The sequence below is a fragment of the Spizellomyces punctatus genome (genome assembly GCF_000182565.1).
Source record: "Spizellomyces punctatus DAOM BR117 chromosome Unknown supercont1.2, whole genome shotgun sequence".
Taxonomy (NCBI): domain Eukaryota; kingdom Fungi; phylum Chytridiomycota; class Chytridiomycetes; order Spizellomycetales; family Spizellomycetaceae; genus Spizellomyces; species Spizellomyces punctatus.
Window position 1 is genome coordinate 240,776 of NW_015971538.1, and position 23,678 is coordinate 264,453.

At 48.1% G+C, this 23,678-nt stretch overlaps 9 protein-coding genes across 9 annotated transcripts; 4 read left to right on the top strand and 5 right to left on the bottom strand.

The window, feature by feature from the left end:
• Positions 1 to 42: 42 nt before the first annotated feature.
• On the top strand, positions 43 to 1,337 carry SPPG_00957 (uncharacterized protein). The gene is made up of 6 exons (XM_016749284.1): positions 43 to 312; positions 370 to 458; positions 523 to 688; positions 754 to 830; positions 891 to 986; positions 1,050 to 1,337. Exons 1-6 carry the CDS (start codon positions 237 to 239, stop codon positions 1,137 to 1,139), a joined length of 594 nt encoding a protein of 197 aa, XP_016611513.1. The 5' UTR covers positions 43 to 236; the 3' UTR covers positions 1,140 to 1,337.
• On the bottom strand, positions 1,017 to 3,466 carry SPPG_00958 (uncharacterized protein). Its single transcript, XM_016749285.1, has 4 exons — positions 3,399 to 3,466; positions 2,992 to 3,323; positions 2,910 to 2,930; positions 1,017 to 2,840 (listed from the first exon to the last, which is right to left on the bottom strand). Exons 1-4 carry the CDS (start codon positions 3,427 to 3,429, stop codon positions 1,449 to 1,451), a joined length of 1,776 nt encoding a protein of 591 aa, XP_016611514.1. The 5' UTR covers positions 3,430 to 3,466; the 3' UTR covers positions 1,017 to 1,448.
• A 1,329-nt stretch (positions 3,467 to 4,795) lies between these two features.
• SPPG_00960 (uncharacterized protein) lies at positions 4,796 to 6,400 on the bottom strand. Its single transcript, XM_016749286.1, has 2 exons — positions 6,278 to 6,400; positions 4,796 to 6,219 (listed from the first exon to the last, which is right to left on the bottom strand). The coding sequence occupies exons 1-2, from the start codon at positions 6,359 to 6,361 to the stop codon at positions 4,861 to 4,863; spliced, it is 1,443 nt and encodes a 480-aa protein (XP_016611515.1). The 5' UTR covers positions 6,362 to 6,400; the 3' UTR covers positions 4,796 to 4,860.
• Positions 6,401 to 6,514: 114 nt separating this feature from the next.
• On the top strand, positions 6,515 to 10,080 carry SPPG_00961 (dihydroxyacetone kinase; the record flags this gene model as incomplete). Its single annotated transcript, XM_016749287.1, has 16 exons — positions 6,515 to 6,630; positions 6,685 to 6,739; positions 6,821 to 6,963; positions 7,021 to 7,142; positions 7,209 to 7,319; positions 7,708 to 7,760; positions 7,818 to 7,887; positions 7,942 to 8,304; positions 8,380 to 8,413; positions 8,473 to 8,552; positions 8,615 to 8,680; positions 8,745 to 8,920; positions 8,977 to 9,013; positions 9,069 to 9,314; positions 9,374 to 9,644; positions 9,714 to 10,080. 16 exons carry the CDS (start codon positions 6,515 to 6,517, stop codon positions 10,078 to 10,080), a joined length of 2,310 nt encoding a protein of 769 aa, XP_016611516.1.
• A 194-nt stretch (positions 10,081 to 10,274) lies between these two features.
• Positions 10,275 to 12,465, bottom strand: SPPG_00962 (uncharacterized protein; the record flags this gene model as incomplete). Its single annotated transcript, XM_016749288.1, has 3 exons — positions 12,148 to 12,465; positions 11,966 to 12,080; positions 10,275 to 11,905 (listed from the first exon to the last, which is right to left on the bottom strand). The coding sequence occupies exons 1-3, from the start codon at positions 12,427 to 12,429 to the stop codon at positions 10,275 to 10,277; spliced, it is 2,028 nt and encodes a 675-aa protein (XP_016611517.1). The 5' UTR covers positions 12,430 to 12,465.
• An 80-nt stretch (positions 12,466 to 12,545) lies between these two features.
• SPPG_00963 (uncharacterized protein) lies at positions 12,546 to 13,477 on the top strand. Its single transcript, XM_016749289.1, has 3 exons — positions 12,546 to 12,717; positions 12,779 to 12,974; positions 13,053 to 13,477. The coding sequence occupies exons 1-3, from the start codon at positions 12,614 to 12,616 to the stop codon at positions 13,395 to 13,397; spliced, it is 645 nt and encodes a 214-aa protein (XP_016611518.1). The 5' UTR covers positions 12,546 to 12,613; the 3' UTR covers positions 13,398 to 13,477.
• Positions 13,090 to 15,319, bottom strand: SPPG_00964 (ADP-ribosylation factor GTPase-activating protein). Its single transcript, XM_016749290.1, has 4 exons — positions 15,168 to 15,319; positions 13,986 to 15,103; positions 13,662 to 13,911; positions 13,090 to 13,582 (listed from the first exon to the last, which is right to left on the bottom strand). Exons 1-4 carry the CDS (start codon positions 15,234 to 15,236, stop codon positions 13,571 to 13,573), a joined length of 1,449 nt encoding a protein of 482 aa, XP_016611519.1. The 5' UTR covers positions 15,237 to 15,319; the 3' UTR covers positions 13,090 to 13,570.
• A 632-nt stretch (positions 15,320 to 15,951) lies between these two features.
• SPPG_00965 (uncharacterized protein) lies at positions 15,952 to 20,917 on the top strand. The gene is made up of 29 exons (XM_016749291.1): positions 15,952 to 16,135; positions 16,209 to 16,335; positions 16,400 to 16,504; positions 16,563 to 16,714; positions 16,775 to 16,825; positions 16,911 to 16,921; positions 16,996 to 17,057; positions 17,140 to 17,285; positions 17,352 to 17,513; positions 17,573 to 17,677; positions 17,736 to 17,769; positions 17,832 to 17,945; positions 17,999 to 18,070; positions 18,127 to 18,182; positions 18,248 to 18,351; positions 18,410 to 18,599; positions 18,669 to 18,710; positions 18,777 to 18,849; positions 18,915 to 18,963; positions 19,021 to 19,102; positions 19,164 to 19,244; positions 19,301 to 19,486; positions 19,547 to 19,621; positions 19,678 to 19,775; positions 19,831 to 19,918; positions 19,993 to 20,076; positions 20,146 to 20,252; positions 20,309 to 20,473; positions 20,538 to 20,917. The coding sequence occupies exons 1-29, from the start codon at positions 15,977 to 15,979 to the stop codon at positions 20,725 to 20,727; spliced, it is 2,970 nt and encodes a 989-aa protein (XP_016611520.1). The 5' UTR covers positions 15,952 to 15,976; the 3' UTR covers positions 20,728 to 20,917.
• Positions 20,861 to 23,473, bottom strand: SPPG_00966 (ribosome biosynthesis protein ENP2). The gene is made up of 4 exons (XM_016749292.1): positions 23,250 to 23,473; positions 21,561 to 23,168; positions 21,230 to 21,498; positions 20,861 to 21,162 (listed from the first exon to the last, which is right to left on the bottom strand). The coding sequence occupies exons 1-4, from the start codon at positions 23,362 to 23,364 to the stop codon at positions 20,959 to 20,961; spliced, it is 2,196 nt and encodes a 731-aa protein (XP_016611521.1). The 5' UTR covers positions 23,365 to 23,473; the 3' UTR covers positions 20,861 to 20,958.
• Between the last annotated feature and the right edge of the window lie 205 nt (positions 23,474 to 23,678).

Sequence of the window (23,678 nt, forward strand, 5' to 3'; positions counted from 1 at the left end):
CATAATCATAACCCAAGGGCCGAACCTCTCTACGGCCAACCCGTCGGGTGTCAACAAACCATGTAATCTTGAGTGTATTTATCCGTGGATTTTGGTTGCAGAACGTCCTTAAAAGTGCTTTTTGCGTCCCCCATTCCAGTTAGATTCCTGCATATCTCGTCCTTTTGCGCAGAGCCTCTCTTTACCGTCTGTCATCTTTCTTGTGCGGGGATCGAATTTCTAGAAACTCTCCAGCCATGGGTCATTCAGAATCCAAGGTTCAGGTTGCAGAAGATACTGAAGAAATTCGGGATCTAAGTAATAGCTCTCACTGTAAGTGGCCTTCTCGTTTTACTGCAGAACCAGTAGTTGACGCACCACCCTACGCAGTTACGCACAACGAGATACGGAAGCTTCAAACAGAGTTTGAGAAACTCGCGGATGAAAACCATACCATTAATAAGAACGACTTCAAAAGAGTATGCAAGGTTTTGGCCAACACAATGGATGTCAAAAATTTGACCACGCTTCAACTATCTGTAGACTCTAGAACAACATGTCAGCTGCTGGTCGGCCGGCGCACAATACCTTTTCCTTGAACGATTATTTAATGCTTTCGATTTGGATGGTAATGAACGTATCGACTTCCGCGAGTTCATTCAGGGCCTGAGTGTGTTTATGAAGGGGACGCCGGAAGAGAAGATGGAATGTATGGACCTGTTGTACGACTGTCCACAGGAAATTGTCTTCAAATATTAATAGACTTTCTTGCAGTGTCATTTCGACTATATGATATGGATAAAAGCGGATCAATAGAACCTCGAGAGCTGATAAAAATAATGAGTCAGATGGTGGGTCGACAACCTTAAGGCAAACGTCGCTATTACTGTCATCTCATATTCTTTTCACAGTATTCTGCTTTCTACAACGAAGATCAGTCACAGAAGATAAAAGAGCTTGTACATCAGATCTTCGAGGATTTGGATATCAATGGTGATGGTTCTCTGGTAAGGGAATCTTTGAATCATATATCCTATTTCATGACCTTATAATGACCTGCTTCATATCAGTCTCTCAAAGAGTACAAATTAATGGCACTGAAAGAGCCAATGATGATCGATTTTATTGAACAATTTCTTATCGTGCCACCGCCAAAATAGCTGTCATTCTTTGGATGGGCCGTTGTGCGCTTTTGCAGGGCCGGAGGAGAGACTAGGGAGTATCTCAGTGACATTGACCTACATGTCTTTCGGTTGGAGGTTTCTGTTACCTATTCCCTAGAGTTTCTGTAATGTATCAATCTTTATACCCGATGGCCCGGTTTTACTGACTGAGGGTGTCAAATGTGTGCATACCGGTCTTTCCGCAGAACGGTCGATTCTTTGTGAATATTTGTTTCACAAGGAGGAACATCCTCAATGAAGATATGGCCGCGCTTGCAGATAAGCTGAAGAGCCGCTTGTCCAGCGCTAATTCCCGTTGGTAGCACGATGCCAAGTTCGTTCGCTACCCAGCACCTTCCCAACAGCGGCCGCCACCATTTCCGCTGCAGTCAAATCAATATCTTCAATTTGCTTTCTGCCCTGCTCCAATTCGTCGTAAATCTCATGTGTCACCTTCCTCCCAATTTCCTTATAAATCGTTTTATCTAGACCAGCTCTTCCAGGGGCGTCCCAATACGCGTCAAGCTTGGTCTTTACCAATGTAAAAATCATCTTCTTATCCAGCGCCTTGGTTGCACGATTGGAAGACCCAAAAAGCGATCTTCCATCAATTGGACGGTCATTCACGGCGTTTCCACGCTCGATGGACGATTTGTCTTTGTCTTCGCCAGGTGGATGCTGAGAAGGACCTTCCTGATGGTTAGCCTTTCCTGCCTCCGTCCGCTTTTTAGACTTGAATGAAGGAAGTGCTCCACGCGGTCTCTCCAGAAATGAGAGATCGGACGGAGCCGGTTCAACGCTGGTGCGACTGGAACGGTGCTGTATGGGCGGCAACGGATCCTCTTCTTTTGACAGCAACAGGGAAGGAACCGTTCCGTGTTGCTTTCTCGGGCGGACATCATTAGACATAGCTAGTTCAATACCATTTGACCCATTGTTCCATCGCTTATTCTCTGAGATTAGTCCTCCCTCTGACGGTATGTTACGGGGCGACTTACAGTGGGAATCTGACCGTTGAGCTGTACTATGGGAACGTGTGTGTCCATGCGATGCTGAACTCCCAGGTAGTGACGCGGAGTGGCCATCTTGCTGGCTAACTTTCTGTCGTTTAGGCAAAGGTGCAGTGGCAGAACCGGCAATTTTTCTCGCCTTTTCGAACTGCTTCCATACGGTACGCATCAGATCAGGTTCGCTTCCTATGGATGTGTGCGGCGTGTCTACAGATCGTTTTGATTGGAGGGTAACAGGCGGTGGAGTGAAGGAAGCCCAGTTTGGTTCAGAAAGAGGATTCAATTCAGTAGCAAGCCATGGTGGAACATCACGCAGACTACCCGAGGGTGTGAAATAATTTGTATGTCCTGATCGACCTTCTGTCGTCCCGGAAAAGCCATGTCTTCTTCGGTACGATTCTTGCATCTCACGGCGAAGGACGTTGATAAGGCGTGTTCGGGTTCGACCTTGAGGAGTGAATGTGGATGCCGGATCTACCACGGACCTTGGTGGTCGGTGTGCGGGTAAGTGTTCTGGTGCCGATTGTGGTATGGTAGAGACTGCTCGTCGCCGCACTAGTCTTCTAGTGGGGGTAGTGCTTGTTGATGTAGATGATTGTGTCGTGCTGGTCCCTTCCCGGTGACAATGGGGACAATACCAATCGCCTTCGGGGAACTCGGTAATACCCAAGCAGTCCATATGCCATCCCTACCGTACACCAGCGAGGACATTAATTTCTGGCCGTAGATTTTGCCCAGACAATGCTGATTATCATACCGAATCACACAGATCGCAGAGCTTGAGATATAAATATTAGCGTCAAGGCTCTTGCAGCTCGCCAGCACACCGCATAAATTACCAGCATAACATCTTCTCGATCAGTATGTCCACATATCATGCACTCACACACATCATTGTCATCAGGAACGGATTCCTGAAGGTGTGTCGCAACTCCTTGCACCTTATCCTCCACGTCGACCACTCGTATAGTATTTTTCGCACCCCCTTGAATCCGTTCGACTACTCGTATACGTCGGAAAAGAGACCTGTCTTTTGGACATGTGTTTGTAACGTCGCTCCAACGCATAAGACACTCCAAATGGTACGTGTGCACAGAAGTTGGGCAGTCCAGTTGTCCAAGTTCGTCTAGGAGACCATCGTCGTCTGGTACCAAGGGAAGCAGACATATTGCTGCGATAAGGTTCCAAGTGGAGTGAGATAAAAAGGGACATATCTTTACCCAATGAACATAATGAATTTCCTCACCGCAATCGTCAATCTCGTCCTGTGCTGACATTTGGCACCCAGAGGCGAAAGCCTGATACGAGATGGATTCTTGCTGACATTGTGTGTCACGTGACGGAGCGGGAATGGCGAGTTTGCGTTCAACGCTGGACCGCGGTCGACGCTTGCAAACTGTTCTCGGTGTGAAATCTTTGGCAAGAAATGCTTCCTACATCGACCCCTCGAACAGCTACGAGCAGCGCATATGCTTTCACATCACCCTCATCACGACCTCGGCGGGCAAGACGGGGGTCAACGGGTTTAACCCTCGTCCCCACTTACCTGCGCCGACTGTTTTCAATAAAACAGATGGATTTTGAGGTCGCGCTTTGGCAGATGCTTTATCTTTGTATCGCGCCGCGTAGAGTGTGAGTATGGGCTAAAATGGGAATGCTTGTTGGAATAACTTGCAGGCAACTACGAGGGAGAAATGTGCCTTTGTCAAGTTATTATGGAAAGGGGGACGCGAAGGCATCTCTCTCTAGTGTATGCTGGGGCTGGAGTAGTGCAAAGAAACCTATGGACATGAAGGAAGTCTTTTAACGTCATTTTCCTGTCTTCCATTTTATTCTGAGCAGATACCGAAATATTTACTACCACAAACGTATATCTGCGATGGAATCCATACTGTTCTAACCTTAATCTGAAATTTGTTGATGTGTCTTTTAGAAACCAAAAACCAATGGGCGCGCGACGACCCAGCTTTTGTTGCCATTCTATTCTTCTGCTTAACGAGTACGTTATCGCTTGACGAAGTCAGCAATCTGAAGTTCTGATTGTCTGCCTTTGTTACAGTTTCGGCGCTGGCATACGGCATGGTGTATACGGTTGGGTTTTGGGGGGTTATCAGACTCATCCTTTGGATGGTGTTTGTGGATTTCCTTCTAGTCGGAATCTTCATTGCTACAGTGCTATGGTACGTACGAGAATCTGTACGGCAAAGATCACACGATAGAAGGAATGATTCACCAATATAATAGGGCTTTCATCAATCGGTTTCTGCTGCAACATAGCGTTCATTCAGTACAGCAATCTGTTGAGTGGGCATACGCTTTTGACGTGCACTGCAACTCCTTTTGGCCCATGTTCCTTGTCACATACGTACTGCAGCTATTCTTTCTTCCTGTCGTCACGCGAGATAACTGGATATCGTTGTTTGTCGGGAATACCATGTACCTGCTGGCGATCTCATATTACGTGTATATAACTTTCCTCGGTTACAGCGGTAAGTCGCAGGCTCTACTCGTTGGCTTATAGCCTCTTTTCTGAATAGTTGATTTCATTTCTAGCTTTACCCTTCTTGAAGAATCCGGCAATCTTCCTGTATCCAATAGGCATATTGGTCGTCCTTTATACAATATCACTCTTTGGATTCAACATCAGCAAACAAATCCTCGATATGTATTTTCAATAACACCAATGTATACACCATCTGCTCACATTATCAGTCGCTAAATGATAAATTACTACCGAAAATTCTATGTTCCTGTCCAAAGCTACCAAGCCTAGCACCACTATTGATTTCAACCCTTAATCCTCGCCCTGTATGGGCTCCCTCCACTTCTACAGCGTATTTCCATCCTTGTGCGTCAATATTCGCTACATCCACCGCTTGATATACTTTCATTCTTCTCAGCTTACTCTTCCGTGAAGGGTCAGATGTCGTCCCACCTTCGCGAAGACGCTTCACTGCGCTGAGGAGATTGTCCAGATCTCCGTGAAACCCCATCCACACTTCCAGTTCCTCAACTTCAGGGCATAGAAAAAGTATGCCCAGGGCCATATCTGTCAGGAAACGAGGAGAATACTGTGAAAGCGAGGATGAAAATGGTTCCTTGCGTGTCCCCAATGACAAATGCTTCAGGTGACTGGCCTCAAGATTTCTAAACTGACGCCAGAACGCACGATCCACGTATCCCAAACGGCCAAGTGACCGAAGATTGGGAAGCGACCGAATGAGATTAGCAAGGGCGACCTCCGTGTGAAGTTTCGGTTCGAAGTCAGCCATCAAAGTGCGTAGATTGGTTAAAGTGGAAAGCGTGTGAATCGCTGAGAAAGGATCATCACACATGTCATGCAGCCAAGGTCCGTCCAGCTCCAGGGTCTCTAGCGTGGACAATTCTTGTAGCGGCAGTAGCGACGACGATCGAATAATGCCTCTCGTGTCGTGAAAGCGACCATCTGATCGCAGATAAAGATGCTTCATATGACGGTACGGAAGAGAGGAGGCGGAGAGTGGTGACAAGTCAATTTGAGTATGTATATCTGCAAGGTCCAATAATGAAATCGTATTTCGCGATGGAAGGGTGTGCAGAACGCTCGACGGAGGATTATGTACAGTTAGCTCAGATGGAGCAATGTTGCTGACAAGGCTTGCAGCAAGTTCGCTTATCAGTTCCCGATCTTCAGGATGACAACGTAGTTCGCTTGCAACCAGCTCCACTCTTTCCAGGATCAGAGTCACTTTATTGTTACATGACTGTTCCAGTTTAGACTGAATGTCGTCTAACAGATCTTTGGCGCTGGCGCTGATCAGATCCTTGTTAATATCCACAGGCCAAGCTGACCATATTCCCTGTTCGTCTTCGTTCAATTTAACAGGTCGACTTCCAAATCGCCAGCGCCCCCGAACGCCACTCTCTTCTTTGGGGACAAGGCCCACAGATAGTGTAGGAGGTGATATATTCACAAGGAAAGGGCTTGTGGGTTTGTACAGTATAAGAAGCAAGTGAACGGTTAGAGGGATAGCTTTGACCGCAGCGGCGAATCCTCGACACACGCGCGTATATCGCAGTCGTTCAACCTTTGGGCGACGTATGAGCTGGTTGGGCTAACTGTGCAAAAGACAAAAGGTAACTCACCTCTGGAAACCGTTCCAATACATTGATCAAAAGCTCAAGAGGAAGTACATGTATGGTGGTAACGGTATTATGTACACATTCCATCACTAATTTACAAATTACAAGGACGGGAAAGGAAGGGACCTCAGTTGGTAATAAATCCTGCGACGCCAAGGATTTCATGAACTTACGTAAACCCTTAAATTACACCGCGATCTTGAGCTACACGGCTGGGCAAAGGCAAGACCGCACAGATTAATGGCGCATGACGACGACATCAACCGCCTTTTAGATGAGTTTGAAACAGAAAACAACGATGTTTACAGTTCTAGATTGCAAAGGTTCCCGAGTGGAGATACAACCAGTGCTGGAATGTGAGTCTTCAAAGGCCGTCAAAGAAGTTCCCTCCGTGTTGACGTGTTCAGCAGCGCAGAATATACCTATCATCGGGATATATGCCAACAGCATGGAATAAAGAGAAAGGTGAATTTGCTGCTTTGGAGAACTCTGAGTATGTCAGTTCCTCTGGAATGCCTTCTCAGGCTCAATAGTCGCAAAGAGTAGGATGATGCTCTCGACGATATTCTGAAGGAGCTGGACACTATTCATCAACGGCCTTTGAATTCGCGAAAGGAGAATAACTCTTCCGGAATGACATCTGCACCATCGAGTTCAGTAGGTAGTCAATTAGCAAAAGCAAAATCAAAGTACGCAGAATGCACTTTTGTATCTGTCCACCTGGACTCACGCATCCACTGATTTAGATGCTCACCTGTCTGCATCGGTGGAACGAATGATGAACGAGGCCTTAGCATAGGACATCTTCTACGGTCATGTAACAGACTGCGATGCTTGCGATGCGATTGGAAATGCATTGCATTTCCAGGTAGGGCTCATAATATTCATGCCGGGACATGTGCAGCATTCTCCATAACATCAATCTCATTATTAGATGCAGCTTGGAAAGATGACAGTGATTACTTGTTTTTTAGAAACCACATGCCCAATGTTAACAAATTGCAAGACAATCTCATAAGAGTCAATGGTGCGCTGAATATGTCCCGTAAGAATTGAGACATGTACTGATTGGGAAACTTGTGGTAGGTTCCGTTGCGTATTGTTGCCAATGCTCGTGGCAAGCTGTGGACAGCATAAGCATGATCAGCGAGATGACAAACCTAAAGTGGGTTTGCAGTGGACATTAGGCTAGTTGGTACAATTTTACTAGTTCGCGGGTGCGGTATTTTGCGCACTCTAGATATTAGGAACATTGAACTTCACGGAATTTGCAGCAGTATATCTTTGCTGTGAATGTCAGTGTCCCAGATATATCATTGGAAGGAAGGGATAATGATATCCTTCACGCATAGCACAAACTGGAATACCATTCCTATAAACATAAACTTTACAAGTGTTGTTGGGTTGGGTATCTCACGCGCGACGTGATTCAGTAAGCGGGCTGATCGACATGGCCGGAAAGAAATTGCTCAATGATGCAGAACAGGTTGGTCGTATGTTTTCCTTTTGCAATATGGTACGACGAGTAACGTTTCCGGGTTAGGTGGTTGACGAAGCACTTGAGGGACTCGTAGCATCTCACCCCGGTCTTCACCTTAACAAGAAGCATCGCCGTAAGCGTAATTTATCTCACGTACCCCTTTATCCTGCCCTAACCCATTCATCAGTACTCTACCGCCCTCCTATATCCACCAATGTCTCTCTTCTCTCCGGTGGTGGTTCAGGGCATGAACCCAGTCACAGTGGATTCATTTCCCCTGGGATGCTGACCGGGACCGTATCCGGCAGCATATTTGCCTCTCCTCCCGCAAGCGCTATCCACGCTGGGATCCGAACACTCTGCACTGAAAAGGGTGTCCTGTGCATCGTCAAGAACTACACAGGCGACCGGATACAGTTTGGAAAGGCGGTGGAGCGTGCCAGGCGGGAGGGTATGAGAACTGAGATGGTGGTTGTCGGTGAAGACTGTGCGATTGGGCGGGACAGGGTGGGGAGAGCCGGAAGGAGGGGTTTGGCTGGGACTCTTTTTGGTAGGCCTCATATATATCGTTGCTTTCTCTTAGCGGGCGATATATTGATCGTATGTTTGATGATTGGGACTTTAGTTCACAAGATTGCCGGTGCAACTGCAAGACGCGGGTAGATTATGCCTTTGCTTCCTGTCAAGTCATTCCTTTTTTAAGACTCTTGGCTGCTAGTGCATCCCTTGAACAAGTCTACCAGCGCGCTCAGCACGTTGCTGACAACATCGGGACTGTCGGTGTAGCTCTCACACCATGTAACCCATACGCTTCGTTCGAAATGGAAAGCATCTTCATTCTAACTTTTTTCTCTATCAAGGCACCATCCCTGGTGCTACGGAACCCGCTTTTCAGATGGGATCGAATGAGATGGAGTTTGGGTTAGGTAGCGTTGTTATACCAGATTTTTGTACCTTTTCTAGTCATAATGGGCAAAACTTGCATTGCAGGCATTCATGGTGAGGCCGGTATTCAACGTGTGGCGATCCTTTCTGCTCGCGACACAGCACGTAAATGCCTCGACATGATTTTGTCGAGAGAGGCGGACCGAGGTTATCTACCTGTGGATGCCGGGGAACGCGTTGCCCTCTTGGTGAATAATTTAGGGGGAATGACGGCTTTGGAGGTGGGTTTTGGTTGTGTGGTTTGGTGCGATAAATGGAATTCTGATGGTTTTGTTAGATTCATATTCTTGTCCGCGACGCCCTCGCCTACCTCCGTAAGCAAGGAAACAGCACCCTGCCCATTCAAATCCACCTAACACTTATACACAGATTCCAAGTCCATCTCGGTTCCGCGTGTCTATTCTGGAACGCTCATGACCTCCCTCGACATGTCGGGTGTGTCTTTCACGTTATTGCGCTTGGTCCCTGGAAGTGGAGTTCTGGAGGATTTGGATGAAGAGGTGGAGTGTGCCGCATGGCCGAGGGTTTTTGGACGGTGGGATAGTGGGGAGCCTCATATTGACGAGGAAGAGGAAGAGGAGGGTGAGACGGCATGGAGGGTGCAAACTGATAAAGGTGATATGTTTGTATTATCCACGACAAGTTTATCCCTATCTAATGGGTTTCCGCGCAAGGCCTCACCCTTCTCCGCATCGTGCACACAATAAGTGCCGACCTTATATCGTCCGCTTCCACACTCAACACCTACGACCGTGTCACTGGTGATGGAGACTGCGGCACGACCGTCTCCAATGGCGCACGAGCAATTCTGGAATGCATTGGTGAGCCTGATCAGTGGAAGATCTCTGATGTGGGCTTGCCCGCCGATGATCTTTCCAAAGCTGTGGCTCGGTTGAGTGCCATCTTGGAACGGGCCATGGGAGGTAGTTTTGGGGGAGTTGTTTGGTGAGTGTAGAGCTCTCCATAGAGAGCAAGCATCAGGTTTTCTCACAATGGCTTGTCAAATGTCACTAGTCTATTTTTGGAAGCCCTCTCTACCTCCCTCTCTGCCGGCACACCTGTCCACACTTCCCTCCAAACCGCAAACCGCACCCTCATCAGTCATCTCTCCACGGCACTTGGTGACAGAACACTTGTTGACGCACTCCAACCTTCCATTGAAGTCTATGCAGCGTCTGTTGAAGCCGGACAGAGCATACCTGAGTCTGTGCGACGTGCTGCAGAGGCGGCGAAAAAAGGGATGGAGGCGACTAGTGAGATGAATATTGCAAGAGCGGGCAGGAGTGCAAATGTGGGGATCGGGTTGAAGGGGACGCCGGATCCGGGAGCATGGGCTATTTGGAGGGTGTGGGAATCTGTGAAGCATGTTATTAGTCAATAGCGAGAGGGTTTGGTAAGCGTATTATATTAGGAACCCGAGCGTGTGCAGTATAGCGTAGCATGGATCAGATAGTTTTGACGATACGTTAGACTATTTCGGTTGCGGACGGACTCGCAACTTTCACGTAGGTTTAAATGTCTGTACAGTATGTATGCATCCAATGTCACATTTCGATCTATTATCCCCCCCAAAACTCACGCGAACCCCGCCACAACACCGACACCAACCAACAAGCAAATCACTGTCGCCCACGCAGCAAACCTCATCCAAACCCGCACGTCCCCCACCCACCTCTCCCCAACTTTTCCCCTACATACTTCGCTAACAATTAACCCGGCCACACTCCCGAAAGGCGTCAAATTCCCACAGGCAGTCACGTTCCAACTCAACAAAAACCATCCCACTGTGCCCCATCGCGGGTCTTTGGCGGCCAACTGGCGAATATGAGGGGCAAGCAGAAGAACAGACGGAATGGACGTGAAAATAAGACATATGAACACCGTCACGATAGAAAATATGAATACCGATTCGGCGTAACTTCTGTTCAACAGCGCGGGTTCAAAAAGATTCCACACATCGTTTGGGAAAGGCGTTTTTCGTACGGCTTCGAGGATTATGAACATGCCGAATAAATAGCAAAGGAGCGGCCAGTTGACCGATTCTGATAACGTCGCTGTTGGGTCATCGTACGTCTGCAGTGGACGGAAACTAGGAGAAGGGACGGCAATGTCCCGTGTTTCGGGTGGAGCTTTTTTGAACCTGACTAGTATTGAGTCCAGCGCCAAAAGCGTCTTAGCACTTGCTACAGCCGTAAAGCCCAGATTAAACCTGTGGGAAAAGAAGGCGGCGTACATGGCCAATATAACCAAGGCGTACATGACTTTGATCAGGTATGGCGAATGGAGAACGGTGCGGAGTGTTAGATGGAGGTGGTAGCGGAGGAGACCTGCTGGGGTAGTTGGATAGGGGACGGTGGTGGGGAGCTCCTGGGCCAAACGGGCGAGGTTGAGGGGCGTTCGGTGTCGGAATATATACGAAGGTGGAGGAAGCAGAGTCGGAAGAGGTAGTTGAACCGCTGGGCCACTGGTTGACGGATGATCAGAAGGTTTTTCCAGCCAGGGTTTCCGGTGATGCAGGCCGTTGGAAGTTAGAGCTGAGACTGCATCTATGGGATCATCCTTTGAGATATGGACGGGCGATGGTACGCCTTCGTCTACAAGGCTGAACGAATCCACTGCAGCCTCTACATTCTTTGCTGGGATCCATCCATTATGCACGTCAACGTTAACAGAAACGTGCCGAGGGCGCTTTCCCTTGTCACCACCTTTCAAGAGTGGTTCTCGGATAGCACCCTCGAGATCAGAGTCGCTCTCACTCACAGACTCATCATTAAACTCCTCACCACTCCAACTAGCACGACTCGTCGCATCGTCGCTGAATATGGTGGAAGTAGGACTTCCTTCAGCGTCATCCCAATCTTCTTCATCGCCCTCTCCATCCAACGTGAGCCCATTCATTTCGTCATTCGTCAAGACTTTTAACCGCTTGATGCGTTTATCTTTTAGCTGGCGCCAATAAAACCCAACAATGCACAGAGTGTTAATGCCGGTCGCAGTCAAAGAGACAGGACCCATTTTGACCAGGAAGGCCAAGAAATCAATGCTGGGCATCGCGTCGTGGACAATCATGTTTTTCGGGTTGCCAATGATTGTGGCTGCCGAACCAAAGTTGGCAGACGTGGCCAGTGCGAGCGCGTAGGGCTCGACCGGCAGATCCCCCTGTTCGCAGATTGTTGTTATAACGTTGCTGAGGAATATGGCAGCGCCTGTAAAAGGATGAGTGAATGCCGATCACGGTAGATCTATCATCTTGGCGCGATATTTACCATCGTTCATCACTATTGCGCCCAATCCGGCGGAAAGAAAAGATACGCGAACGAGTAGTGATATCGGTGAAGGTCCACCCCACAGCAACAGTCTTTTGAAGACCGTCATGAGTCCCTGTACATGCGACGAGTTAGCCATCTTGTAAAATACGCATCAGATGGCTAGAGATCGTTATGCTTACCTTTTCCTCCAACTTGGCCAACACAACCATTAGCCCCACCAACAACAATATGGTATTACCACTGACACTCTGAAAAGCTTCCTGAGGCGTCAGGACTCCACCCAAGACGACCAAGCTCGCTCCCAGCAATGAAGCTGCTGTTCGACCAATTGGAAAATACGACCATTTCTTGGCGACGAGGAGCCAGACGCAGGTGAATACAACAAGGGCCAGCCATGTCTGTGGAGACCTGTAGGTGAATCTTGGTGGGGTGGAATGTGGGAGAGATTCTTGAAAGATCATGTCTGTAAAAAGAATACCAAATCCCAAATTCCTAAAGGTGGTCTCACTGCAGATCTTTGATCTTCATCGGAGCCCCCGGAGGCATAAGTCACGTCATCACGCACATGCAAAAGATCGTTTTGATAACGAATTAGGGAAGTTTCTTCTTTTCATTTTCGACCTTCACGACTGATCCTTTGCCATAATGAAGTTTGCTCAACACTTGCAAGAGAAGCGACACACGCCGTGGTTGCAATACTATACGGACTACAAGGAACTCAAAAAGGTTCTAAAGCGACTCGAAAAAGAGTAAGGTCCCGAGTCTGCATCGCACCTTTTCACCAAGCTTTCAACTCAATCTTCTATTCAGACATAAGACACACTCTCAAACCTTTCCCATCTTGGATTCACTACCCCCAGCGACCCGATTCACACACAAGGCTATTCAAGACGAGTTCTTTAACCAATTAGAACAGGAGGTGGATAAGGTGGAATGGTTCTACTTGGTCATATTAGAGAAGGTTCAGAAGCAGTGCCAAGAAGTGATGGCAAACTGGTTTTGGGCGGTATGTCCCTATTTTTGTGGTGTAGTTCGAAGCGTCAGTTCATTTGGAGCGTGTTGACTTATGTATCATGGCATACAGACGCATCATCGACCGCATCACGCTCACCATCAAGATACGGCTCCTTCCCCACCACCGTCCCTAATCTCTCACCACCTTCACAACCTTCTGACCACGATCACGAGAATGCAAGCAAACTTCCTACCCCTCAATCGCCTTGCAATAGCCAAAATTCTTAAGAAGCACGACAAACTTGAATCGACGCATGGTGGGGCAGCAACGAAACAGGCTATGGTGGAGAGAATACGTCAACACAGGAGGTTCTGGGATGCGGACGAATTGAATAAGGTGGCGGCGGATGTAAAAAGCTTTAGGTGGGAATTGAATAAGGCAAGGATTAGATTGGAAAGCGACAGTGTCCTGTGATCCACCTGCCACCCGTTGTACAGGATATTGTATATTTTTGTTGTAAATATGAAAGAGATGAAAGACCTTGCTCATCACGGTCCAGCTTCGCTTCAAGCTGTCTGACACCTCTAAACGCGGTACCTAATAATTGTAGCGCGACTGATACGCACCACAGAGACAAACATTGGAAATCAGTACCGCGACTACAACCCACATAAATAAGAAATCAAAACCCCCACAAGGATGCGACATAAACCAGGTGAAAAGAAAAGTTTAACGTACCGACATATCCTGCAACATATCTCCAAGTTTGCTGCCACCCATCGCCACCATCCTTTTCAATGCCGTGATATCGTCTGCCGCCTGTCCGACAAATTTTTGAGCGAAATCTCTAGCTGAATCACCCAACATCGCCATTGGATCGTTGGCATCACGGACTGACGAGGGCCCGGATTCGTCTCGACCATAGTACTCCGCAGAGCCAAACCCGCTCCGCCCTTGGAATTGTTGAAGTCGTGCGCGGGCTTCTTTACTGTGTGAATAAGATAACAGTCAATGCGTCAGCTTTGTAGAGAGTCGCAGAGTAGCACGTTCAAATGCTCCTACCTTGCGGCTTCATCAAAGTTCCCACGTCCGAAGTATTGGTCACTAGAAATGGCCTTCGCGTTTGCAAAGCGCTTCTGTGCATCTCCATCATCACCACCGTAGGATGAAGATGAAGCGGACGACGTCGAACTTCCCATTTTCATACCCCCTGTGGAACCACTAGCATTGCCACCGGTAGAACCAAACCCGCCAGTAGCTCCAAACCCGAGTTTGCCCATTCCCATTCCCAGTCGTTCCATCATGGCAGCATCTTCCGCTGATATCTTGGGCTTTGCTGCGCTTTGATATGAACTGGTGGCAACTGGAACAATGGGTTGAGATAACCGCTGTCGTTCCTCTTCCGCCAGGCGTTTGCGCTCCGCTTCCTGTTCGGTCTTTCGTCTTTCTTCTTCCTCCCTCGCTTGGCGCTCGGCTTCCTCAAAATTAATGATCTTCGTAGCCTTTTTGGCACCGAGACCCTTCTTGGTGGGCTTCAGGATGTTTGCACCAGAGGTTGCACGCCCCGGAAGGGTTGTGGCGGTGGGTGACTTGATATCATCCGGTTTCGAGAGCGAGGCAAGTGCTGCTGTTTCGACGCTTATTGTAGCAGGAGCGGGCCGCGGAGCTGCGGTTGTCGTAATCGATGCGGGTGTAGGCGCCGGCTGTGGCGTTGGAGCTGCAACCGTTTGCGGTGCAGCTGCGACTGGCTGTGGTGGCCGCTGTTGAGCAGAAACGTCCCACCCCGAGAAAAAATCATCGCTTGCCCTCCGCGACCCAGTATCCACTTCTCCCTCAACAGCACCATCCACTACAATACGATTTGGGTACTTTCTTGCGTCTTCTTCAATTAACTTCTTCAACCTGTCTTTGTACACGGATGCTGCTTTGGATGTGTACTTGGCTTTCACATCTGAAAAGTTGAGACCACCGTGTTGCCTGAAAAACTCTGTGGCATTAGCGTTTCCGCCTACTTTCATGGTCCGCAGTTGGTCCAACGTCCAAGAGTCGAGAAGCGTGGAGCGGACAAAGGTAACGTGCACGCCCATGTTGCGGTGGACAGCTGAGCAGTCCAGACAAAGGTACACGCCGAACGTGACAGTTGACCACGTCGGGTTTTTGGCATTGCAGTCAAAGCACACCTGCAAGTTAGCACGGTCGTGAGAATCAAAAGTGAAAGTGTCTCAGCTGTGCGATCCCTCCTACCTTGTTTTCTCGCTTCGACTTTAGCTTTTTGAAAACTTCAATGATATCCGCCTTTGCCACCTGGTCCATTCTGCTGCGCTCTTTGATAGCAAGACTGGGAGAAATGCAACTGAAACAGCTGAACGAACCAACTGCGTTGACAACGACACTCGCCGGGGACCAGCGTGGGCTCTGAACGACGCGCCCGATTTGAAGGCCAACCGTAAGGTCACGTGAATAAACAAACGGTTTTGTTTTTCAACGAACTAGATGTGTCGTATGCGATTCTTTAAAGGAGATTTAGTAGTAGTCAGATTGTGCGCATGCTCTGAGTTTATCAGATCCATGGACAAACTGCAGCCAGCATGTTTCCCCTAGATCTACGGGGATCGCCAACTGGCCTTGCCGGAGTATGCTCCAATTTCGGTCAACACGGCAATGGAGGAACTGCGCAACCACAATGATCGGTTTATATGAATCTAGGTTCATTGATGTTCACACTCTTTTTGTTCCGACGTATCAGAGATTGCAACGGTTGATGAAAGAACGATCCAATGGACATTTCTTCACTTTAATATTCCGTGCATTGGACAGAATGCTCATTAGGTCAACAAACGTTTTCTGGCCATTGCAATGCCATACTTTTACATTGAGATTCTCCCGTCGTCTCTAGATGCTTGTGGTTGTTGGTAACTTTCGGTGTTGTTGAATGTTTACGTCAGCTCCAACTTGGGCATCGAACCGGAAGGAATGTACCCTGTCATCACTGTGAGTTTACTCTCAAGCTCGCAGAAGTCCATCCTTCGAAATTTCCCACGAAGGACACAAGCATGGAGAGAGACGAAAAGACGGAAGATGCTATGGTCATATCAGAAGAAGCTGATACAGACACGGATTCTAGCTCAGAAGAAGACGTGGACGATGTAGATCTTACCGATGGAATGGGTACCGGCCCGTCCACCGACGAATTGCAGACCGCGAAGAAGCAGGTGTGCCTAGCGTTGAATATCTTTTATTAGCCTATCACAAGGGAGATGTTCAAGACTGCATTTTGGCCACAAGGTGGAAGACCATCCCTACGATTACGGTGCGCATATTGGGTACATAACGGCCCTTCGCCAAGCCTCCGATTTTGACGCCCTAAGGGCTGCGAGGAATGCTATGGCGGACGTCTTTCCCTTGTCGGAAGGTCAAGAGATCTGGTTGATTGCGCTCATATTTGAATATCCGTTCACGTTGTCGGCATTTTACAGATCTATGGTTAGAGTGGGTTCAGGATGAAGCTCGACTCGCCGCGACTTTGGAAGAGAAACAGGCCATTGTGGATCTGTATGATAGGGCCACCAAAGACTATCTCTGTAAGAACCATATTTGGCGTACGCGTTGCGATGCACACCTAACACGTTCTACGTGCAGCTATTAAAATCTGGCATGCATTCATCACATTCCTTTTTCACGAGTATGAAATATCTTTGGATGAGGATGAAGATGAGAGCTGGATGGATTTGGAAACGGTGCGGGGGTTTTGCGAGCAGGCGATCAAAGCGACAGAGCTGCACTTCAGTCAGGTTGGTTTGACCAAGGCTTATTGCCTGGTTGGTGCGATTGTTTTAAATGTGCATTTCTAGGGAGCAACAGTATGGAATGCATACCGGGACTTTGAAACAGCGTTGCTCGATGTAAGTAACGTCACTACTATGTGGTCTTGATGTGGAAATAGACTGAAGATATTCTATTTCTGTTTGTGTGATGATTAAATTTTAGCGGTCACCCGAGTAAGTTATACCAAGGCTGTGTCTACTACATATGCTATCAGTCTGGTGATGATCTGACAACCCGCTGTCATTAGTGAACTCCAAGTTAAACGTGTACGCGATATGTACCTCAAACGGTTGAGGATCCCGCACGCTCGTAAGTACTCCTGGCAGTTGGGATTTGGACCAGAAAATTGGACTGAGCATGAATTGAAGTGCCTTTATGACCGCTACCATAGAATTGGAAGAAACTTTCAGCGACTACTCAGGTTTTGAAAGTAAATACGATAGTGAGCAGTACGAAAAGCATCTGACGAGCGCGAACGCTTCGGTTGCGAAAACGCGAGTTGAGGTGGAGCTGCGCGAGCCGTATGAAAAGGCTCTGGTAGGTTTACGTCTGCTGACGCTACGTACTGCACCATTACAAAGTGACCTGACCAAACCTAAACAGGTGGATTCCGGTCAAGGTCTTGCTGAATTCCTCGCTTATGTGACTTTCGAAACCTCGCGACCTAAAGGTGGCGATAAGTTTCGCATCCGTACGCTTTATGAGCGTGCGATCAGCGTCCATTGCCTCAACCCGACACTCTGGGACGCCTATATAATAGATATGGTATGCTACCCGAAAACGTTCAAGCATGTATTCATTTACCCTCCCTAAACGGAATGCAGTCAAATATGTTCCAAATCGGGGTCGTGTTGATACCTCTTGCCGAGCGCTCTGTGCGGAACTGTAATTGGGCGGCAGATTTATGGTGTCACTATTTCAGAATCATGGTGAGGCAGATGTGGCCCATGGAGATCAATTCCTATCAGACATTAATACACTAAACAGGAACGGTTTGGCCGAACGAAGGGCGACATTGAAGGTACGGTATATTGTCAACAGTCTTCTATACAAGAATAGTGACTAATTTCGCTGACCTCTTAGCTGCTTACACGCGCGGGCTATCGTTTATTTCTCCTACGTCCAACCTGGAGGAGGTGGTAAAGCTAATGAAAGCATTCGGAGAATACCTTGTGCGTCAGATCGACTGGAGTGCAGGTAAAGATAATATTATGTTTACTTGAAAATATCATCTCTTAAACTGTTCATAGGTACACCCACCCCTGGCGAAGCTGGCGAAATAATCACCCGGTATAAGGACAATATTGCCTACATTCGTGAAAGTGCGTCATTGTTCTCATCCTGACTGTGCTGCAATCACTTATCCTTTCCTGACTAGCCTTTCCAACTGGCGACCCCTATCTGCGCTTAGAACGTGGCCTGCTGCGATTTTTGGTACGTTATGGACGATTTAGGGCGATATTTATATCATATTATTTATATTTACCCGGTTTTGGTAGACCCATAAGCTGAAGGATATCCAGTCCGCGCGTTCTACTTATGCTGACGTGTGTAAGAACGGCGGTCAAAGCGACATTTGGTTGGAATATGCAGAATTTGAGCGGTAAAGACAGCAAAGACCAATGGCACTCGGTGCAGTGAGCCTTACGATCCTTGCATAGGTACCACGGGACTGCAACATATTGTCGCGCTGTCTATAAAAATGCAACTCTCCGCAGAACGGACTGGCCAGAGCGCATTTTCGAGGCGTGGCTTACCTTTGAGCAAGAAGAAGGAACGATGGAAATGTACTACGAGGCAGCCGGAATTATTAGCAAACAAATTAAAATTGTGGAAAAGAGGCGTGCGGAGGTGCGTGGAGGCTCGCAGCAATATGCAAAAATGATTACACGTTCACTTACCTAGGGGAATGCTCAATAGGAAGCTGCAAAGTTGACCGATATTCAATACGATCCTGGACAGGTAACACGGACAGGTTCTGGATGATCTCGTTTAATCAAAGACTCATCCATTCGATGCTATCTTCAGTTGCCGGATAGGAAGCGCCCGCGGGAGGAGGGAGCCGATGGCAAAGACGAGCCCGACGCGAAACGCCCAAAAGGTACTTGGCAAGTCCGAAAGCACCGCAGCTTGGCGATCGCATTCTAATACCACGATGGGATTTAGCAGAGCAGGCGGAGAAGGCAAACTACTACGACTTTCATGTTATCGACAAGTAAGAATTTGCACTGTTAAGAACAGCGGATGTATGGACTTATCTATCTTGCAACAGTAAACTTGCTGGCAGTATTCTGTACGTGACCAATCTCTCGCCACGGACTACTGAGCTAGACCTGCAGAACTTGTTTGCACAGGTAAGGACCACTCTACAACGGCTGTTTGTAGATGTAGACACTTGTTGACTGTGGATCGTAGTGTGGAAAAGTGGTGGACTTGATCTTAAAACCCAATGAAGAAACCGGGGAGCTTGAAGCATATGTCGAATTTTCAAAAGCGGTAGGAATAACAGACTTCTCTGATAACTTCCGAAATCCTAACATCAAGGACTCAAGGTTGAAGTACGGAAAGGTGCTGCGCTGAACGGCACAGATCTTAATGACTCCCAAATCAAAGTTGTCCGATGCCGGCCGGCGGAAAGCATTTGGCACTTTGCCGACGCAAAGGAGATCAATAAGATCTATGTGTCGAATTTGCCGGTAAATGTTGAAAAGAAAGTTTTGCGAGTCGCTTTTGAAAAGGTAAAACGATCTATCAGAGAGTAAGTTTAACAGCGAGGAAGCATTGACCATTGATATTAGTACGGACCGTTGAGAGAAGTTCGTCTGGTCCAACGAAAAACAATTGCATTTGCCTACATCGAGTTCCGCGATGCGGTAATTCTTTTAGTTGCTTAGGATTGATATATCTTTTGGATTAACAATGTTTGTAGGAATCAGCTCAACGTAGTCTCGAACTGGATCAGAAACAACTTGTCCCAGGTAGCGACAAAAAAATTGGTGTTGCCATATCGGATCCCACCAAAACCAAGTACGCTATTGATAATGCACTTTTGTACCGAAGACGAACGCTAACTGGTATTAAGGCTTAAGGTAGCCGATGAAAAGGAACTTTATGTGACAAATCTTCCTCGAGACATTCAAAAGGAGGATGTAGAGATGATGTTCAATAAGGTGAGAGCTATAGTGTGCTCAGAGATTGTGCTGAAAACGTTCAATCGCTCATGTTGGAATACAATGGCGATCAGTTTGGCGCCGTCAAAGACGTCCGACTTCCTACCTTCAATGATGGAACCCAACGAGGTATTGCCTTTATTGAGTTCGACGATGAGGTTAGTTGAATGATGCTTTACATGCTTGGCACAACCGACGTCTGGGATCTGACACCTGATTTGCCTCAGCGCGCAGCAAAAAGTGCATTATCCTTGAATGGGACAACCGTAGAAGGTCGTGTAATTGTAGTTACCATCCCCGATCCAAATATGCGGAAGGAACGGCAAGATGCGCGGTAAGTCACTTTCCTCAATCAGTTACAGATGTGGGAACTAATACGATGATTTCAAGGCGAGGTTTCCATGGCGAGCGTGCAGGACGTGGGGGGAGGGGCGGGCGTGGTGCTGGACGAGGTGGTAGAGGTGGTGGAGGCGGTTGGGGGCGCGGTGGAGGCTGGCACAACCAAGAAGGACATGCCAAAGGGAATGCTCATGACGACATCCAGGCCCCTTTCAAGTGAGATACCAGTGCACTTACTGCCAAATGGATGCAGGAATCTAATTACACATTGTTTCCGCAGACCTGTTACTAGCTTCCTGCCCCGTGCCGCGGGCAGAGGCAGTCGGGCCCCTCACCGGAAGCTTGGGAGAGCCCACGCTCCTGCCCAAGCGGAAACATCTTCTGGAGATACTGCGAATGATGGGACCGCGTCCCGTGGTACAAGCAAATCTCAAGACGATTTTAGGAAAATGTTGATGGGTGGCAAGTGAGAGGTGGCATACTTTATACTTTGCCCATCCGAAGAGATATGCATGTGTGAAATAGCATAGCACTCCTTCACATCTATAAAGAACTCAAGCATCCAACCAGCAATTCACCCAAAGGGTAGACAGGCCGGCAAGCCTTGAAATAAAATATGCAATTATCTAAAAAATAAATACAGGAGAATTGCTAACTGTGTGTACGCTTGTTGCCGCGCATATCCGAAATCGGATGAAATTCTATCGTCCCCGTCCGCCTCGCCCACCTCGCCCTCCCCTTCCCCGCCCTCGTCCTCCCCCTCTGCCTCGTGCTCCTCCACTCCCTCCTCGCCCGCCTCTCCCACCTCGCCCACCTCGCCCACTCGTTCGATCGCCAGGTAATCCCAATTCTTTGACACTACGCTTTTCCCGGCGTGGAGCGGCGTCATCCGAGTGATCATCGGTCTGCTAACGAAGGGTAGTGAGTAAACTTGGTGAAGCTTCCCTGACGGCCACAGAAGCAGCGACATACCTCGCCCTTTCCTCCCGGCTTGAACGTGATAGACAAGTTCCCTGATCGGGTCCGCTCAACCTTATCCCTACTGACGTCCCCTGTTGTCCTTAGCCTCTCCTCAAATGACTGCTTTTTAGCTTGTATAACAGAGGATGCTTTTCGTGTTGCGTCTGCATTGTTGAGGGATGCCGCGTGGCCTTCTTTGAGTTCATAAAAGCTCAATGACTTGGACTTGGTGTCCCCAGCTTTAGGTTTTCTGTGTCTAGTAAATCGGATTTGGTCGTCCTCTGGTGGTCCAGCATATATGGTGAGTTTGATAGAATTGTTCGATGTGCATGATGGATCTTACCTGAATCATCCGAGTCGCTATCGTCGTCAAACTCATCCAAGTCACTGCTTGCATTACCTTCCGGATCCGATTCACTGTATTCGTCACCCACATCCTGATCATCCACCTTCTCGAATGCCTGCTTTGCTGCAGCCATACGTGACTCAGACGGATGATGCAATTTATATTCATGACTTGTTTCATCAATCTGGAAATCCTCATCCTTGAACATATCAGCGAAACGGGAGTCGCCCAATGGGTTCTCTGCTGATGCCCCTGTGCGAACAATCTCCTTCTTCCGCTTCTTCTTCTTTTTCCTTTCCTCATCTGAATCCATGTCATCGCCTGGTTCCCCGTCCATGAGTTTGACGGCCATAGACCTGTTGATTTTGGGCAACTTCTTAACCGCCGAAATTCGGCTCGCGCGCTGCTTCTCGATGCGCTCCTGTACCATACGGCGCTTGTATTCCTCGTACTCAAAGGGATTCGCGATAGCCTTTGCCTTTTCGTACAGTCGGAGATCGAGGAAGAATCCGTGCATGTAGGCTTTGAGAACATTTGTCCCAATAAGGTGATCCAGTCCGAGGTTGGAGAGCTCTTTGCGAGTGACGAATTTATAGTCGTCGTAGATAGTTGTCGCCGGGTTCTCTTCCATCTCCTCTGTGAGATTGTCCAGATATGTACACCATTTGGGGGCAGGGCCCAATTGGGGTATGTAAAACGTCTGAATTTGCACCCCCTCGTTTGCTACCATAATCAACCCAGAGTTGTCCCATACACAGACGTCGTTGATATCGTTCGGGGGTTCTACGGACGTGAATGCCTTACCCGTGTCCTTGTTCCAGATCTTGATAATTTTGGTGTCCGCCGATACTACATTGCCGGTCGAGTGCATAGCTAGTGATTTGATGGGAAAGCCGTATTGGTGGTCTTTAAAAACCATGGGGGATGCGGAACGCAAATCGTATACGAGAACCTGGCCGGTTGCGGTACCAACAGCTAACGTCAGACCGTCATCTCCAAACTTCAGCGCTGATATCTCCGGGAAAGCTTCCAGCACTCCAGCTCCTACAGACTTTACAACCGCCGTACCGATGTCCAAGGCCCCAATTCTTCGACGCTCACGCGGATCCCAAAATTCTAACCGGCCATCCTCCCCACCAAATCCAAACAATTGATGTGCCGGATTGATGTGCATCACATTGACAGCAGGACATTCCGTCGCAAGGGCATTCAGAAACCGGCCTTGCTCGAGGTTCAGTCGCCAGATCTCATTGCTCGCTCCTCCCACCATCAAATCACAGGTTGGGAAATGATAGGCGAGGTCTCGTCCAAACTTTGGTACCCGTGTTTTGTAATGCATTCCGAATTGTGAATGAAGCTCTATGGTTCGGTCAGCTTGCAACATGACCGTCTTTGTCCAGTCATCTGAAAGAATCTCGAATTGGACATTCTCGCAGTCCTGATGTCGGTCGAGTTTCATAGACTTCTGGGCAAGTTCGTAGACTCTCAACTGGGGCTGGTAAACACCTGTTGCGAGAATGTAGTTTCCATCGCGAGTGGGTTTTATTCGAAGAGACGCCTCAGGGAATTCGAAGTCCTGAATAAGTTCGATACGTCGTCGCCATTCTGCAATGAAACCAATGGAATCAGCACTAAAGCTTCATAGATACCAACACAACCATCCCAGTGCCTCAATCGGGTATTAACCTTGGTCTTTCTTCAAGCTCTTTGCGTTTTTCCTTGCTAGCCAGTCAGGGATAGCACTACGACCCGCACTGGTGACCGAGTAGATCTTAACGTTATTGGCGTTTGAGACCTCCATGACAGTCTACGCCGTCTACTAGTACAAGAGACAAGCTTCTCTCAGGTAGCAATACGTTTTAACAGTGAATGGCAACAATGAAGAAAGCAATTCATGCACGGCCGTGCGAGCCCAAACTGCTGGCGACCCCAACTGGCAAAAAGAATTCAGACATGAAGTTAACCACATTAACCGCATTGTGCATTCCAATGATAACGTTTGATCGCTAATCACGTGGCTTCGAAGGTAAATAAACATCCAAAGTTAAGCTTGCTTTCCGTCCAAAACAGTGCACTACGTTAGAAGCTTGAAACTTTAAACCGACTTATCATCCA

What these genes read in the sequence shown, in the direction of transcription:
- SPPG_00960 (XM_016749286.1), bottom strand. Translation starts at nt 6,361, where the DNA reads ATGGAATGTGTACATAATACCGTTACCACCATACATGTACTTCCTCTT. An exon ending in TATTGGAACGGTTTCCAGAG is followed by an intron (nt 6,220 to 6,277) that starts GTGAGTTACCTT and finishes CGTCGCCCAAAG; the next exon opens with GTTGAACGACTGCGATATAC.
- SPPG_00958 (XM_016749285.1), bottom strand. Translation starts at nt 3,429, where the DNA reads ATGTCAGCACAGGACGAGATTGACGATTGCG. An exon ending in ATCGAGAAGATGTTATGCTG is followed by an intron (nt 2,931 to 2,991) that starts GTAATTTATGCG and finishes TTATATCTCAAG; the next exon opens with CTCTGCGATCTGTGTGATTC. An exon ending in TCTGCGATCTGTGTGATTCG is followed by an intron (nt 2,841 to 2,909) that starts GTATGATAATCA and finishes GGTGTACGGTAG; the next exon opens with GGATGGCATATGGACTGCTT.
- SPPG_00957 (XM_016749284.1), top strand. Translation starts at nt 237, where the DNA reads ATGGGTCATTCAGAATCCAAGGTTCAGGTTGCAGAAGATACTGAAGAA. An exon ending in TCTAAGTAATAGCTCTCACT is followed by an intron (nt 313 to 369) that starts GTAAGTGGCCTT and finishes CACCCTACGCAG; the next exon opens with TTACGCACAACGAGATACGG. An exon ending in TCAATGGTGATGGTTCTCTG is followed by an intron (nt 987 to 1,049) that starts GTAAGGGAATCT and finishes GCTTCATATCAG; the next exon opens with TCTCTCAAAGAGTACAAATT.
- SPPG_00966 (XM_016749292.1), bottom strand. Translation starts at nt 23,364, where the DNA reads ATGGAGGTCTCAAACGCCAATAACGTTAAGATCTACTCGGTCACCAGT. An exon ending in GAGCTTGAAGAAAGACCAAG is followed by an intron (nt 23,169 to 23,249) that starts GTTAATACCCGA and finishes GTTTCATTGCAG; the next exon opens with AATGGCGACGACGTATCGAA. An exon ending in TAGCGACTCGGATGATTCAG is followed by an intron (nt 21,499 to 21,560) that starts GTAAGATCCATC and finishes CTGGACCACCAG; the next exon opens with AGGACGACCAAATCCGATTT.
- SPPG_00963 (XM_016749289.1), top strand. Translation starts at nt 12,614, where the DNA reads ATGAAGTTTGCTCAACACTTGCAAGAGAAGCGACACACGCCGTGGTTG. An exon ending in CTAAAGCGACTCGAAAAAGA is followed by an intron (nt 12,718 to 12,778) that starts GTAAGGTCCCGA and finishes TCTTCTATTCAG; the next exon opens with ACATAAGACACACTCTCAAA. An exon ending in TGGCAAACTGGTTTTGGGCG is followed by an intron (nt 12,975 to 13,052) that starts GTATGTCCCTAT and finishes CATGGCATACAG; the next exon opens with ACGCATCATCGACCGCATCA.
- SPPG_00964 (XM_016749290.1), bottom strand. Translation starts at nt 15,236, where the DNA reads ATGGACCAGGTGGCAAAGGCGGATATCATTGAAGTTTTCAAAAAGCTA. An exon ending in AGTCGAAGCGAGAAAACAAG is followed by an intron (nt 15,104 to 15,167) that starts GTAGGAGGGATC and finishes GCTAACTTGCAG; the next exon opens with GTGTGCTTTGACTGCAATGC. An exon ending in AACTTTGATGAAGCCGCAAG is followed by an intron (nt 13,912 to 13,985) that starts GTAGGAGCATTT and finishes TTATTCACACAG; the next exon opens with TAAAGAAGCCCGCGCACGAC.
- SPPG_00965 (XM_016749291.1), top strand. Translation starts at nt 15,977, where the DNA reads ATGGAGAGAGACGAAAAGACGGAAGATGCTATGGTCATATCAGAAGAA. An exon ending in TCGGATCCCACCAAAACCAA is followed by an intron (nt 19,776 to 19,830) that starts GTACGCTATTGA and finishes ACTGGTATTAAG; the next exon opens with GCTTAAGGTAGCCGATGAAA. An exon ending in TAGAGATGATGTTCAATAAG is followed by an intron (nt 19,919 to 19,992) that starts GTGAGAGCTATA and finishes AATGGCGATCAG; the next exon opens with TTTGGCGCCGTCAAAGACGT.